General features: G+C 37.9%; 1 protein-coding gene across 7 annotated transcripts in view; it reads right to left on the bottom strand.

The window, feature by feature from the left end:
* Positions 1 to 270: 270 nt before the first annotated feature.
* The window catches only part of LOC144657024 (enolase-like), a 30840-nt gene continuing 19401 nt past the window's right edge, over positions 271 to 11709 (bottom strand). For 2 of the 7 annotated variants that reach the window (XM_078517309.1, XM_078517311.1), the window contains 11 exons: positions 11139 to 11228; positions 10716 to 10772; positions 9897 to 9977; positions 5750 to 5814; positions 5185 to 5239; positions 3852 to 3936; positions 3347 to 3376; positions 2873 to 2959; positions 1587 to 1695; positions 898 to 956; positions 271 to 479 (listed from right to left, as the gene is read on the bottom strand). In XM_078517309.1, coding sequence (XP_078373435.1) covers positions 413 to 479; positions 898 to 956; positions 1587 to 1695; positions 2873 to 2959; positions 3347 to 3376; positions 3852 to 3936; positions 5185 to 5239; positions 5750 to 5814; positions 9897 to 9977; positions 10716 to 10772; positions 11139 to 11228 — 785 coding nt within the window. In that variant the 3' untranslated portion in view covers positions 271 to 412. Of the gene's footprint in view, positions 480 to 897; positions 957 to 1586; positions 1696 to 2872; positions 2961 to 3346; positions 3377 to 3851; positions 3937 to 5184; positions 5240 to 5749; positions 5815 to 9896; positions 9978 to 10715; positions 10773 to 11138; positions 11229 to 11709 lie in introns of all 7 variants that reach the window. The other 5 variants (XM_078517310.1, XM_078517305.1, XM_078517308.1 and 2 more) reach the window with 4 other exon arrangements.

The raw sequence follows: 11709 nt of genomic DNA, 5'->3' as shown, positions 1-11709 counted from the left end.
TTTCCAGCCGTTTTGTGTCCGAAAGACAACCGGAATCGCATCAATCTGGAAATTGTGCCTAAGAAAACCCAGCGGACAAGGTTCTTTCCTCTTTCGCTGAATAGCGAGCCCGTTTTTTCAAAGCCAGATTAAGCTAATCCAGGATTTGCGTCAACTTCACATTCAGACTAAGTCAACAGTTATCGTTGCCTTCAATACTGCACAATCATAGAACGTAAGGGTCTAAATCCGCCACTGTATAGTCACAGAACTTATACGACACATACACTGTTAACAGACAAATCATTTATTATCTTTTAAGATCTTTTAAAACACTATTTATTCTAGATGTGGTGCAAGGACCGGTAGGTCCCGTCCATGAGGCGAGCCATTCCAGCTTAGCCTGTCTGACACGCTTAGTAACCGGATTGGTTTACTTCTTTCCAGCCAAGAGAGATCCTCCAGCATACTTGGCACTAGCTCCCAGTTCCTCCTCGATTCTGTCAAAAAGAGCAAAAACTATTACTTTCGGTCTCAAACAATTGACACAGCCCGCGGTTTTCTAAAAGGGGTAGCTGGTGTAGCAGCTTGCGGCAAGCTTACATGTCCTTGTGCTATAATAATCGAAAATAATCCGATTATAATCAGATAATATTCGATAATAATCGGAAAGTCTTCGGATGCTACGAAAATTTTTCAAAGGAGCACTTGTTCACGTTGTCTTTACGTGATTTTCGGCATAGGCTTTTGAAACTAGTTCAACAGTACTTTTTGCTGTTATTTGTACTGTTTATATGGTAAACGTAAAATTTTGGACGGTCTAGATGCGTTTGTAAAACAAAATAACAATCAAACGAATATATTTCATTTTGGCCACTGTGCCTAACAAACAGCAAACCTTCATTCAAAATATGTTACCTGAGAAGCTGGTTGTATTTAGCCAGACGTTCTGACCTGCAAGGAGCTCCTGTCTTGATCTAAAAGAAAAGAAAAAATAAAACAAAAGGACAGTAGGTATATTGACATGGATAGGTTACTTTGCAATTGGTGGTCAAAGCGTGAAGTTTAGTAACGTATGTCAATGTCTGAGTTGTCTGTCTGCCTGCCTGCCTGCCTTGATCTATTGATTCAAACTAATTATACAGTATGGGGTAAGGGGAGGGGGGTGGTATTAGTATTGTTCTTGTTCTTCATTCTTTTTTTTAATGGGTGGGATTAATTTTTTATATTTTTAATAGCATATAATTAAGTCTACTTTAATTTTAGTCTTACGTTTTATACATGAGCCTCTGGCTCGGACATTGAGGGCCACCTCGTCCCACGTATGGACAATAAAATTGTATTGTATTGTATATTATTGCCTGCCTGACTTTTCTGTCCGTCCGTCTGTCTGTCTGTCTGTCTGTCTGTCTGTCTGTCTGTCTGTCTGTCTGTCTGTCTGTCTGTCTGTCTGTCTGTCTGACTGACTGCTCGAGTTAGGCATAAATTTGCGCCAACTTTAGTTGCGTACGTTTAGTACATGAGTTTTGATCATGACATTGTTTGTGTGCGAGCGCGTAAGTGTGCGTGTCACGTATGCACGGCTTGCATACGGGTGTGTGTCTTACCTGTCCTGCACACAATCCCACAACCAAATCAGCAATGAATGTATCTTCTGTTTCTCCACTGCGGTGACTGACCATCACACCCCAGCCATTGCTCTGGGCCAACTTACACCTAATGAGAAGACAAACGAATCAGAAATAACGCACAAGCAACACTTGCACATGTTGACTTCCCACCCCGACTCATCAGGTTTTGATTGGCAAAGCCATGAAATAAGCCCACAAAAATATGCCTGAAATCAATTTCCGTAAACTCCTCGTTATATTACCCCCTCCTACCATCCCCAACATTTTATCAGATTACCCTGCTAACAATTTGCAGGCACCCATTTATACTTCTGAGGTAGATAGGCACTGCGAGAGTTAAGTGTATTGTTCAAGAACAATGCACCGACTCTGGCTGGCCTTCAAACCCTGATCGCTTGAACTGGAGTCTAACATTTTAATCACTTGGTCATCGCGCCCAATTTTTATCTTACAAAAAAAAGCAGTACGGGTGATGACATTCTCTAGCTTTGATCATCACTCCAGTCAACTATTCAAGTCTCTGGAGATTATTAAATTTTCTGATCTTGTTACCTTCGTTATTGCCACTTTCATGTATAAATTTTATAATCAGTTGTTACCCTCTGTATTCCAGTCCTTCTTCACCAAGTTAGATACTGTACAGTTACTATACTAGGCATTCTGCAAAACAGTCTTACTATCTCCCCAAAGCAAGAACAAATCATGGAAAATTTAATATTCGATTTCAAGGCCCTAAGATATGGAATGCTATTGATTATGATATAAAGCACTTGCCAATTTCATCATTCAAAATTAAACTGAAACAGAGCTTTCTCCAAGGCTACTAGTCAATTCACTTTTCCTTTGCCTTCACATTAAGATAATATCACTGTTGTTGCAACGCCTTACCATTATGTTTCTGATATATTCTTCATTGTTCAGTTCATTTATATTTTTTATTTAAGGTAATAGATTACGCGTGTAATTTCAGCTTCTTTTCTTCTTTACTTTCTGGTATATATTATATTCTATATTATATTTTGTATGTGTGTCCGTGTGTGCATGTGTGTGTCCGGCCAAAATTTGACAACTCAATTTGTAAACTGGCAACCCGGCATTTTTAACCTAGTGGTTATTTCGGGTTGCCAGAATTCCTTATCTTTAGTAATTTATTTTTTATAACAATTTTGTAATTTAATTTATTGATAAGGAAATAAAGAGGATGTTGTTGTGCCTCACACTGGCAATGGCAGCAAGGGAGATATATATTTGTAGCTACTTACGCCTGGATAGACTCAGTGACTGAGCCAATCTGATTCACTTTCAACAAGAGACAGTTGCAGGCTTTTTTCTCAACAGCCATCTTGATGCTTGAGTTATATAAAACAAAATGTGTGTAAGTAAGGATATGGAACAAAGGACACAGAAATAAACCAATCAAAACTTGAAGCAAATACATTAAAGCGATGCAAATGGCGGGAAAAACGTGCTTGTGGAGTCGAGACTGGTTTAGGGTTTCTGATTGGTCGAGAAAGTGGCGCCAGTTTTTTAAACCAATCACAGGACAAAGTAAAGCAAAAGCAATGCAATTCAGGATTACTCTCAACACTCGAATTGTGATGGTTCGTTTTACCGTCTAAGTTCGCTTCTGATTGTTTGAGTAGGTTGTGTGTTTTTTAATGATTCAGTGTGTAGCAAAGCAAAACCAAAGCACTATATTCTGTTTTTCATTCCATCATATAACACTCAGCACTTACCGCTTTGGGTTTGTCACAGTCAAGTCATCCCTGTTGAAAAAAAATTAACAAAACAACTTAGCAATGAAATGTTTACTCTTGCAAATGTGGACACAAAGAGACCTTGATTACAAAAATTACTTACAATTATTAATTCATTGACGACTATAAAACAAATTTTCTTTTAATTAGGAATGAATGTTTATTCATTTGTCTCAGGATAGGATCGCTTTGAGGTGTTGATCGCGACGTTTTGACTGCAATACTGCTAGTCTTCATTAGGCGACGAGGTCAAATGTTTTTGTGTTTATGGCATGTTGGCTCGCTGCTTTTGGTGCATTTCAAAACCAACAAAGAATTAAAATGAAATTGTGCTCATACCTCGCTGCTGTTTTAACAACTGGTTACCCAAGTACCCTTAGCTGGGGGCAGCTGGGAGGAGGGGGGAGCTTAGATAGCACAAGAGATGTCAGTTTTGATGGTGTTTGTCTAAATGTACTGAAGCTAAGCTTTTTAAAAGCCTCACCCAACAATCTGGATACCGATTGATTGTGTCAGCTGAGTCCATGCGTCCCAGTGATCCTGGTCAAATGCATCTTCAATGGACACCACTTAAAATAAATCAAAACACCCCATTAAACCTTGATAAACATACAAATTCTCCATACAGTAGTAACTAGGAAACTTCATTGTTGAACTTCCACAGGCAGCCCTGGTTCTATAGTGTTTTTTAACTTTTACGTTTGCAGACAAAACCCTTGTGTGGGACCATTCATATGAAAGCTATTGAGCAGTACTCTCATGTGGTACTGTTTGTTATGCTGGTGGTTCTAACTTTAAAGTCTGTGGATACACCCTAGTGTGTAACCAATCAAATGAAAGCTATTTAGCAGCACTTTCATGTGGTTCTGTTTGTTAATATGGTTCTGTTTGAAATGTGGTTCTAACTTTTAAGTGTTGTGGATGAAACCAAAGTGTGTGACCATTCAATTGAAAGCTATTAATCAGTATAATTTTTCATGTGGCACTGTTTATTAAGCTGTACAAGGTGGTTCTTACTTTTATGTCTCTTGGCAAAACCTATGTGTGTGTGTTACCATTCAAATAAAAACTATTGAGCGGTACTTTCATGTGGTACTGTTTATTATGCTTTACAATATGGTTCTAACTTTTAAGTGTTGTGGATGAAACCCTAGTGTGTGACCATTCAAATGAAAGGAGGGGGGCGTAAGGGGGGTCCGAAAACCGCAAAACCCGGCGCACAGAAATACGCTACAAAACCGCAAACCGCATCAAATTTTACCAAAACACCGAAACCGCAGTTTCAAATGACCAACAACGGTAGATAAGACTGGATCTGAGCCGAAGATCTGGCATGGAATGTCATCAAGTCAATGTATCATTGGATAAAACAGTTAAACACATCAAGTATTAACTGGAAGAGGCTGCAATTACAAGCCACAGGGCAACTTTGCTTAATAACGAACCCTGATTGTGTAAGCTGATACGCTGTAAAACAAAACACTTGGCTCAAGCTTGTTTAACTGAAGCAAAACAACCGAATGTGAATGGATCCAGTGGAAACGTAAGAGAATCATATTACTGCAGACAATTTTCTCACCGACTACCGCGACCTAAAATTTGTAATAACCGCACACCGCGTAGTCTTGTAAAACCGCAATACTGCAGGTTAAAATAAAAATTACCGCAAAACCGCATCACCGCAAACTCTTACGCCCCTCTTGTATGTGGTGCAGTTGCTTTTTCTGGTATTCAAATCTTTTTGATTTACTTTCATCAACTTTGAGCTCAGGCACTCCTGGAAGTAATGATTTAAGAGTTAAAGAATAAGTGTTTACCTGGATAGTTAGTAGTGAAATCTTTATACATTGCTGACAACTCGTCACCAGTAATCTGTGGGTAATGAAAACAAAGGAAAACCAAGGCTTATAAAAAGACCTTCCATAAAAACAAAAGCTTAAACTTACCATCTTTCTTTCTCTATCTCCAGGCAGGATGCTTTCGACATTGCTGATCCTAGCAGTGTGGAGGACGCATGTGACATTTGAACCAAGAACAAATGAGTCTCCCTGTAATTCAGTTTTAACTCTAAACCTCTAGATTTGCTGTCCAACCCCTTATCCACTTCTCCATGGCTGAACCACTATTTTTTAAAAAAATATGACTCCAACCCATACCCTAACCCTATTACTTACCTAGTATAAAAGAATCAACAAGTTAGAAAAAAACTAACTAGTTAAGATAAAATTTTAACTGAGATCAAAAATTAACTGCAACATATGCATTGATTTGCATCAAGTCATCCAACAACTGAAATTTTGAGAGAGTTAAGCTACATTCGCATTGCCTTACAGTTACAATACATTATGAGATTTTTCTTCTACTCTGTGGTCGGGTACTTACCCATTTTGAGGGATCTGAGTTTGGATTCTTGAAGTCCAAATCATATTTTCCATCCTTGTGGAATTCTGTTATGAATGAATGAATGAATGATATAAGTGCTTATATAGCGCATTTACAAAGCTCAATGCGCTTCACAGTTAGAATTATGGGATGAGACCGGACATCAACATATCAGGCGCCTGTGGCAGCCGCTATCCGTCCATGTTTATGATCTCACCCCACCACCCAACCCATAGAATAGAAACTGACCACAACACCGGGAACTTTATGCCCTGCTCTTTACGATGAGTGTGTGGGTTCTTTAACGTCCCCTGCTGATTGTAACACTGAAGATGTAGGAGACGGGGCCTACGGTTTATCGTCCTTATCCGAGAAGACTAGAACGCCTAACCATTTGCAGATGTAATTACAAAGGCAGCACATTCTCCTCAATTATTTTAAGACCCTGAGTGTTGGTCCGGTCTGGGAGTCGAACCCGAGACCTCCCGCACGGCAGTCTGGCGCTCTACCAACTGAGCTAACCGGTCGGCGGTTATAAACAGGAGAAAAATTATAAATATTATAATAACCAATTTAATATAATTACCAGGTATAAGTTAAGTGAGTTGTGTTAGAACTGAAGTACTGTACAAGTAAACCCAAGTTAGAGATGAAAAATTTTAGACCCACAGTAAAAAAAAATCATCTAGGTACACACTCGCGTTTTATTTCACCTTCTTTTGCACTTAAAAGAAAAAAAAAGGTAGAGACTGTCTTCAAGCCTGAGTGACTAACTACACCTTGGGGGTCCTTGAAAAACATTGCTACTCCCTCTGAAAGAGATACTAGTCAGTGATGTTTCTCCCTCCCCCATTATATTTTTTGGCAGGTTGCCATCACAGTTTGCCAGTACATGCCATATTTGATACACCTGGGTTAATACAGAGAGGGGTAATTAATTGGGCGTGGCCGATTTATAGTTTACCCTTTGGTCGTCCTAGACGATAGTCTCCTGTCGGCTAAAAATGACGGGGATAGCCTGGGCCAATCGGTTTCATTTCAGTTTTGACAGTAAATCGTTGTAGGAACACTGGGTCGACTTTTGGGCTAATCTGCAATCTGGTTCTCTTCTTTGCTTCGGCGGGAGGACAGAGAAAAAGCTTAAGGGGTAAAGTACTAATAATCACCATTGTGAAACTGTAGTTGCTTTGACAAGTTAAAGCTATTTTTGTAAATAAAAGGGGTAACGTCATTCATGTCACGCAATGTTTTTGTGGGAAACTTTGAAACTAGACGCTTTGCTGGTTTCTACAAATAGCAGTGTGATCTGGCGGTACATTTCTTTGAGGCGGACTCCACTTTAAAACTATTTTTTATAATTATATTTAGCAAGAAGTATGTCGATTTTCATTTCCGCAAAGTTGGGCGTCAAAGTCGCCTGTCACAAAGAAACAAACAAAACATTGGCAATGTACAGTATTGATGTGAACTTGAATGGAATTTTTTACGAGATCAGTAAAGCTATCGAATGAAAAGATGACTTGAAAATGAAAACTTCGAATAAGTATAATTAAATACCAATTGAATTTTAGATGAGAAATTCCGGAAGTGACATCTGTGTTCAAAATAGGAATTTTTGTAAAACTTAAAGTTCCGAAAAAAGACCACATGTTTTGTAAAAATCACAGACAAACATGATTAGGAAAACAAAACAGGCCAATGGGTTTTATTCACGAAAATACAACTTTCTTAAGAAAGAGTTTGTAAACAAGACAATGGAATCGAATTACATTTCACACGAAATTTGCATACATTTGAACTTGCAAAAAAGAAGTATCTCTGCCGAAACATAATAGCGAGACCTTACATTAATAATTATTGTATTCTGATCTGATTGTTATTTTTTATGCATTAACTATTTGAAAGTGGTTCTCATCGATGAAAACAAAACGGTTTTTCATTCACTGCTTGCAGTATTTATAGATGTGAAAACATTCGCTTAACCAAATTACATTCTGCACGAAATATTTTGTATCCATTTGTCCCGAAACTTTGAGGAAATTGAAATCTTTGTGGACAGTACTGCATAAAAGCAGTTCATAGAATTGAATAAAAAGATAAGAACCATATTGATAAAGGAAATTTTAAAACTTTATTTTGGCTCATTTTGACGAAACTCAGGATTTTCAAAGACTGCCAGTAAACGGCTGTATCTTGTCTGTCTCTAACGATTTTGCTACGGTTTCGAACGAGCTAATTTTTCAACATGATATCATGGTAGCGGGCAGAAGTCGGTTCGTTCTGAATTTTTCAATACGGTATACAAGTTACAGGTCAATATATACAGACCCTCTGTACAGTAAAAAACGTTTTGGGAACAAACCATTGTGAACTTATTTCCTATGTTGATCAGTAAAAATCCTTAGTACGACATGGGGTTTGTTATCAAGTTCATTGGTACGTTAATACTGCAAGGTGTATAACCTCAGAGAATTATTATCAAGTGTGTTTTGTTTTATTAGCGGTTTATACTCTTAGGTCTTGGTATGGGAGATCAAAATTAAGGCACATTTCTGTTATTATCTGATCGCTTGGCACAGATTAGTACGATACTGAATTGGTTAGGAAATGTAAACAAACATTAAATTGAATGAGAGTAGAAAGGGAGGGACAGGTGGGGGTGAAAGGCTAAGGGGATGGAAAGGGAGGGAGAATTAAAATCTATGCTTGGTTATATCACACAACCTTTGACTTCTGTTGTTTTCTCACAAGAACAAAACTTAAGGTGGCGTTCTACCTGAATTTGAATGGAACTTTAAGAGATTTAATGAAGGGATTGAAGAAAAGAATGGAAACACCTCCAAACAGTTGACCCCCTCGCAAGAGCACTCCGGGTTGTCAGGAGACTGTTTGGTGTCCGTCCACCAATTTTTAACTTCAAATTCAAATTTTAAAATCACATTAAATCTCCAATATTTCTTATTTGTCTAAATTTTACTAATCCTTTGAGAAAAACTATCGCCTTCCAGACATCCCCCAAAATCGTCCAAAATTAACAAAATACTGCAAAACAAATATATATGGGATAAGTAAAGCTTTTTTGGATTCCTTGAAACGCGGCTGAAATGGTTTTCAGTGTTTTCCAGCCCTTATACTTTGGGTCAGTACTACTATTCTTCACCAGTTGCTATTACAGTAATGGTATGAAACAAATACCTAATCATTGGTCAATAAGTTGTGATCATTTTCTTGACAATAGTAGTTACCTGATTAGGAGTTATATACTAGTACTGTTCCATTAAAGTGTAAGGGCTGGAAAATACTGAAATGCGTCAGCCACCTAAAGCGTTGGAAAAATTGGTCTTCAGGTTAAAAACCCCGCCTTTATTAAGTATTGCGAAAAGGCTGCACTTTGCTAAGTGTTGCAAATTTATATTTTCTAGACGTCTAGTTCAATCGTTTATTTGTATTGTGCGAAATATATTTTTATAAATTGAGACCATTATGTCATTAAGTAACAATGCAATCTTGAAAACATTCCAGATTTTCATTATTAAATAGAAACACGAAAAATTCAAATTTGGGAAAACAAGCCTGTCAAAATGACATTGCCATGGTGATTTCAAGTTACTGGCACAATAACTAATCCTACCAAATTATTCCGAGATAAATTTTAGATAAACGAGCAAAGTTTGGCAGCGTTTGGTTGAATCTTGAAAAAGTTATAAGCGTCCAAAGTGAGCGCGGGCCTCAAAAGCCCCCCCGGCCTGAATAGGTTTTAGTGACTGTTTTTCCAGTGATTTTTACTTTACTGTGCCCTGCCTTTCAAGTCAAAACAGAGAGCTAATTATTAAGCGCCCGATTTTAAGCTTCTCAAGCTTCTCAAGCTTCTTGTTTAAGAGTAAAATGTCTTGCCCAAAGACACAACACAAAGAAGCTGCAAGGGCTTGAACCTACACCTTTTGGCTGAGAGCTCAATGCACCAACTGTTAGTCTACTGCATCTTCCACACCTGTATGTTAGACTATTGTCACATTTAACATTGCTGGAAGGAATACATGTAAGATGCTTAGGGAGTTAAATGGCGTACCTTACCTCCCTCACTCCATAAAAAGATACAAAAATCAATGGTCTTTAAAGTACACATTAAAATGATAATTGATCATACCTGAAGCTGCAACATCCATGCCTATTTGGATTTTACCAGTGTAGCCTGCTTTTTCAATGGCATTCTTCAACAACTCAAGACCTGTAAAAAGGTATGCAATCAAAGGAGCATATGCATTTTAAACAATAAAAAACAGGGTTCATACAAAAAATTGCAACCATTTTTCAAGGACTTTTCAAGGACCAAACTGAATTTTCAAAGACCACCTACCAGGAATGTTATGATTAGTTGTTTCACTTATTTTGTTTATTAGTGCCTTAGGGAATTATTACATTATATTAGTTTTAACTAACCTCTTATTTTTTAATATAGAAATGTAAGCGCATTGAGTTTTTAGATGCGCCAAAAAACATTATTATTATTATCATTATTATTTATTATTATTAATGCACATTCCCAGTCTAAGCTAACAGGTTTTAAAGGTTTTTAAATGCCTAAAGTACATGTGGCATGTGCAGGACAATTATGAGTTCTATACAAAACCGCTGGTGAATTTGTTTCACTGACATTTGAACTCATGTGTGCAGTTGGATTACTTTGCTTTTCAATTTCCCTATATCAGCTGCTTTTACACCCGGCTTTTTCAGTGTTTGAAGCTGCTTTACACAGGCAAAGACCAAAGTCTATGTAAAGCAATTCTCTTTCGACCCCACTACATTCAAAGTTGAAGAAAATTCAAGGACTTTTCAAGGACTTACACACAAATTCAAAGACTTTTCAAGGAAAAATGGAATTCAAGGACTTTTTAAGGACTCCCCCTAAAATTCAAGGACTTTTCAAGACTGTGCGAACCCTGATTAACAAACCATGAAACCTCACCTTCCCTGTTGTCCTGAATGTTTGGAGCAAAGCCGCCTTCATCACCCACATTGACAGCTAAAGGAAGAAACAGACAAGAATAAGAAAGTAACTGTGTTCCTAGCTCCTGCAACTCATCATTTGAATGTTTAAAAAGGTAAAGTCTGCATCAGGCTAAAATGTCACATATGACCAGAGCTGATTCCAGTTTCAGTAGCATTGCACGAGTATTTCTTCTTCTCCCTGTGTGTGATTCTAGTCCATTGCAAGGTTTCTCCTAGCATTTAATTCACAGGCACCCATTTATCAACCTGAGTGTATTAAAGAGAGGTATTATCAGAGTAAACTGTCTTGCTCAAAAACAAGACACAATTTTCCCAGCCACGGTGATTGCTCAGTCTAGAGTCACTTCATGTCACACAATTTTAAATATATTTAACTTACCATCAATTCCGTATTGTTTCTTCACGACATTTTTGAGGTGCTGATAGACTTCAGCACCCATCCTCATTGCCTCAGAGAAAGTGCTAGCACCTAAGAAAAGCATTATGTTTTTTAATTTTTTTTTTCATCTTGTTAAGGCAAGAAAATGTATCAAAAAGTTAATGCAGAATTACAACTTAGAATCCTGATTTCTACGCGGGATTCCTAAGAGGTGACAGGAACCGGGAGAATACGAGAAAAATTTCGCAATGTTTCATTATATTTCACAATAGATATGGGACAAAGAGGAGGGCACCACTATGGAAAGGGGCAGGAAGCGGGCGAAAAAGGTACGGGAGGCGGGAGGTTCAGACCCCCCTGTCCCCACCCACCAGTTTGTCAAACCTCCAAATAACTGGAACAAAATGTCATTCCCCTTCCCTCAGTCAAACACTAAAATTTCACCCCTGAATTCTCAACTCCCGGATTTCTGAAGAGGTTAAAGATATCAGATTATACTGCACTGCCTTTATCACTTCTCCCTGAACTCTCCCATTTACTTTGTAGTTTTATACAACTTGCATAAAATTAT

The sequence above is a fragment of the Oculina patagonica genome, chromosome 6, assembly GCF_052425735.1.
Source record: "Oculina patagonica isolate OP01 chromosome 6, crgOcupat, whole genome shotgun sequence".
Lineage (NCBI taxonomy): Eukaryota > Metazoa > Cnidaria > Anthozoa > Scleractinia > Oculinidae > Oculina > Oculina patagonica.
The sequence above is the reverse complement of the archived record's forward strand: the minus strand, read 5'-3'. Positions and strand labels throughout refer to the sequence as shown.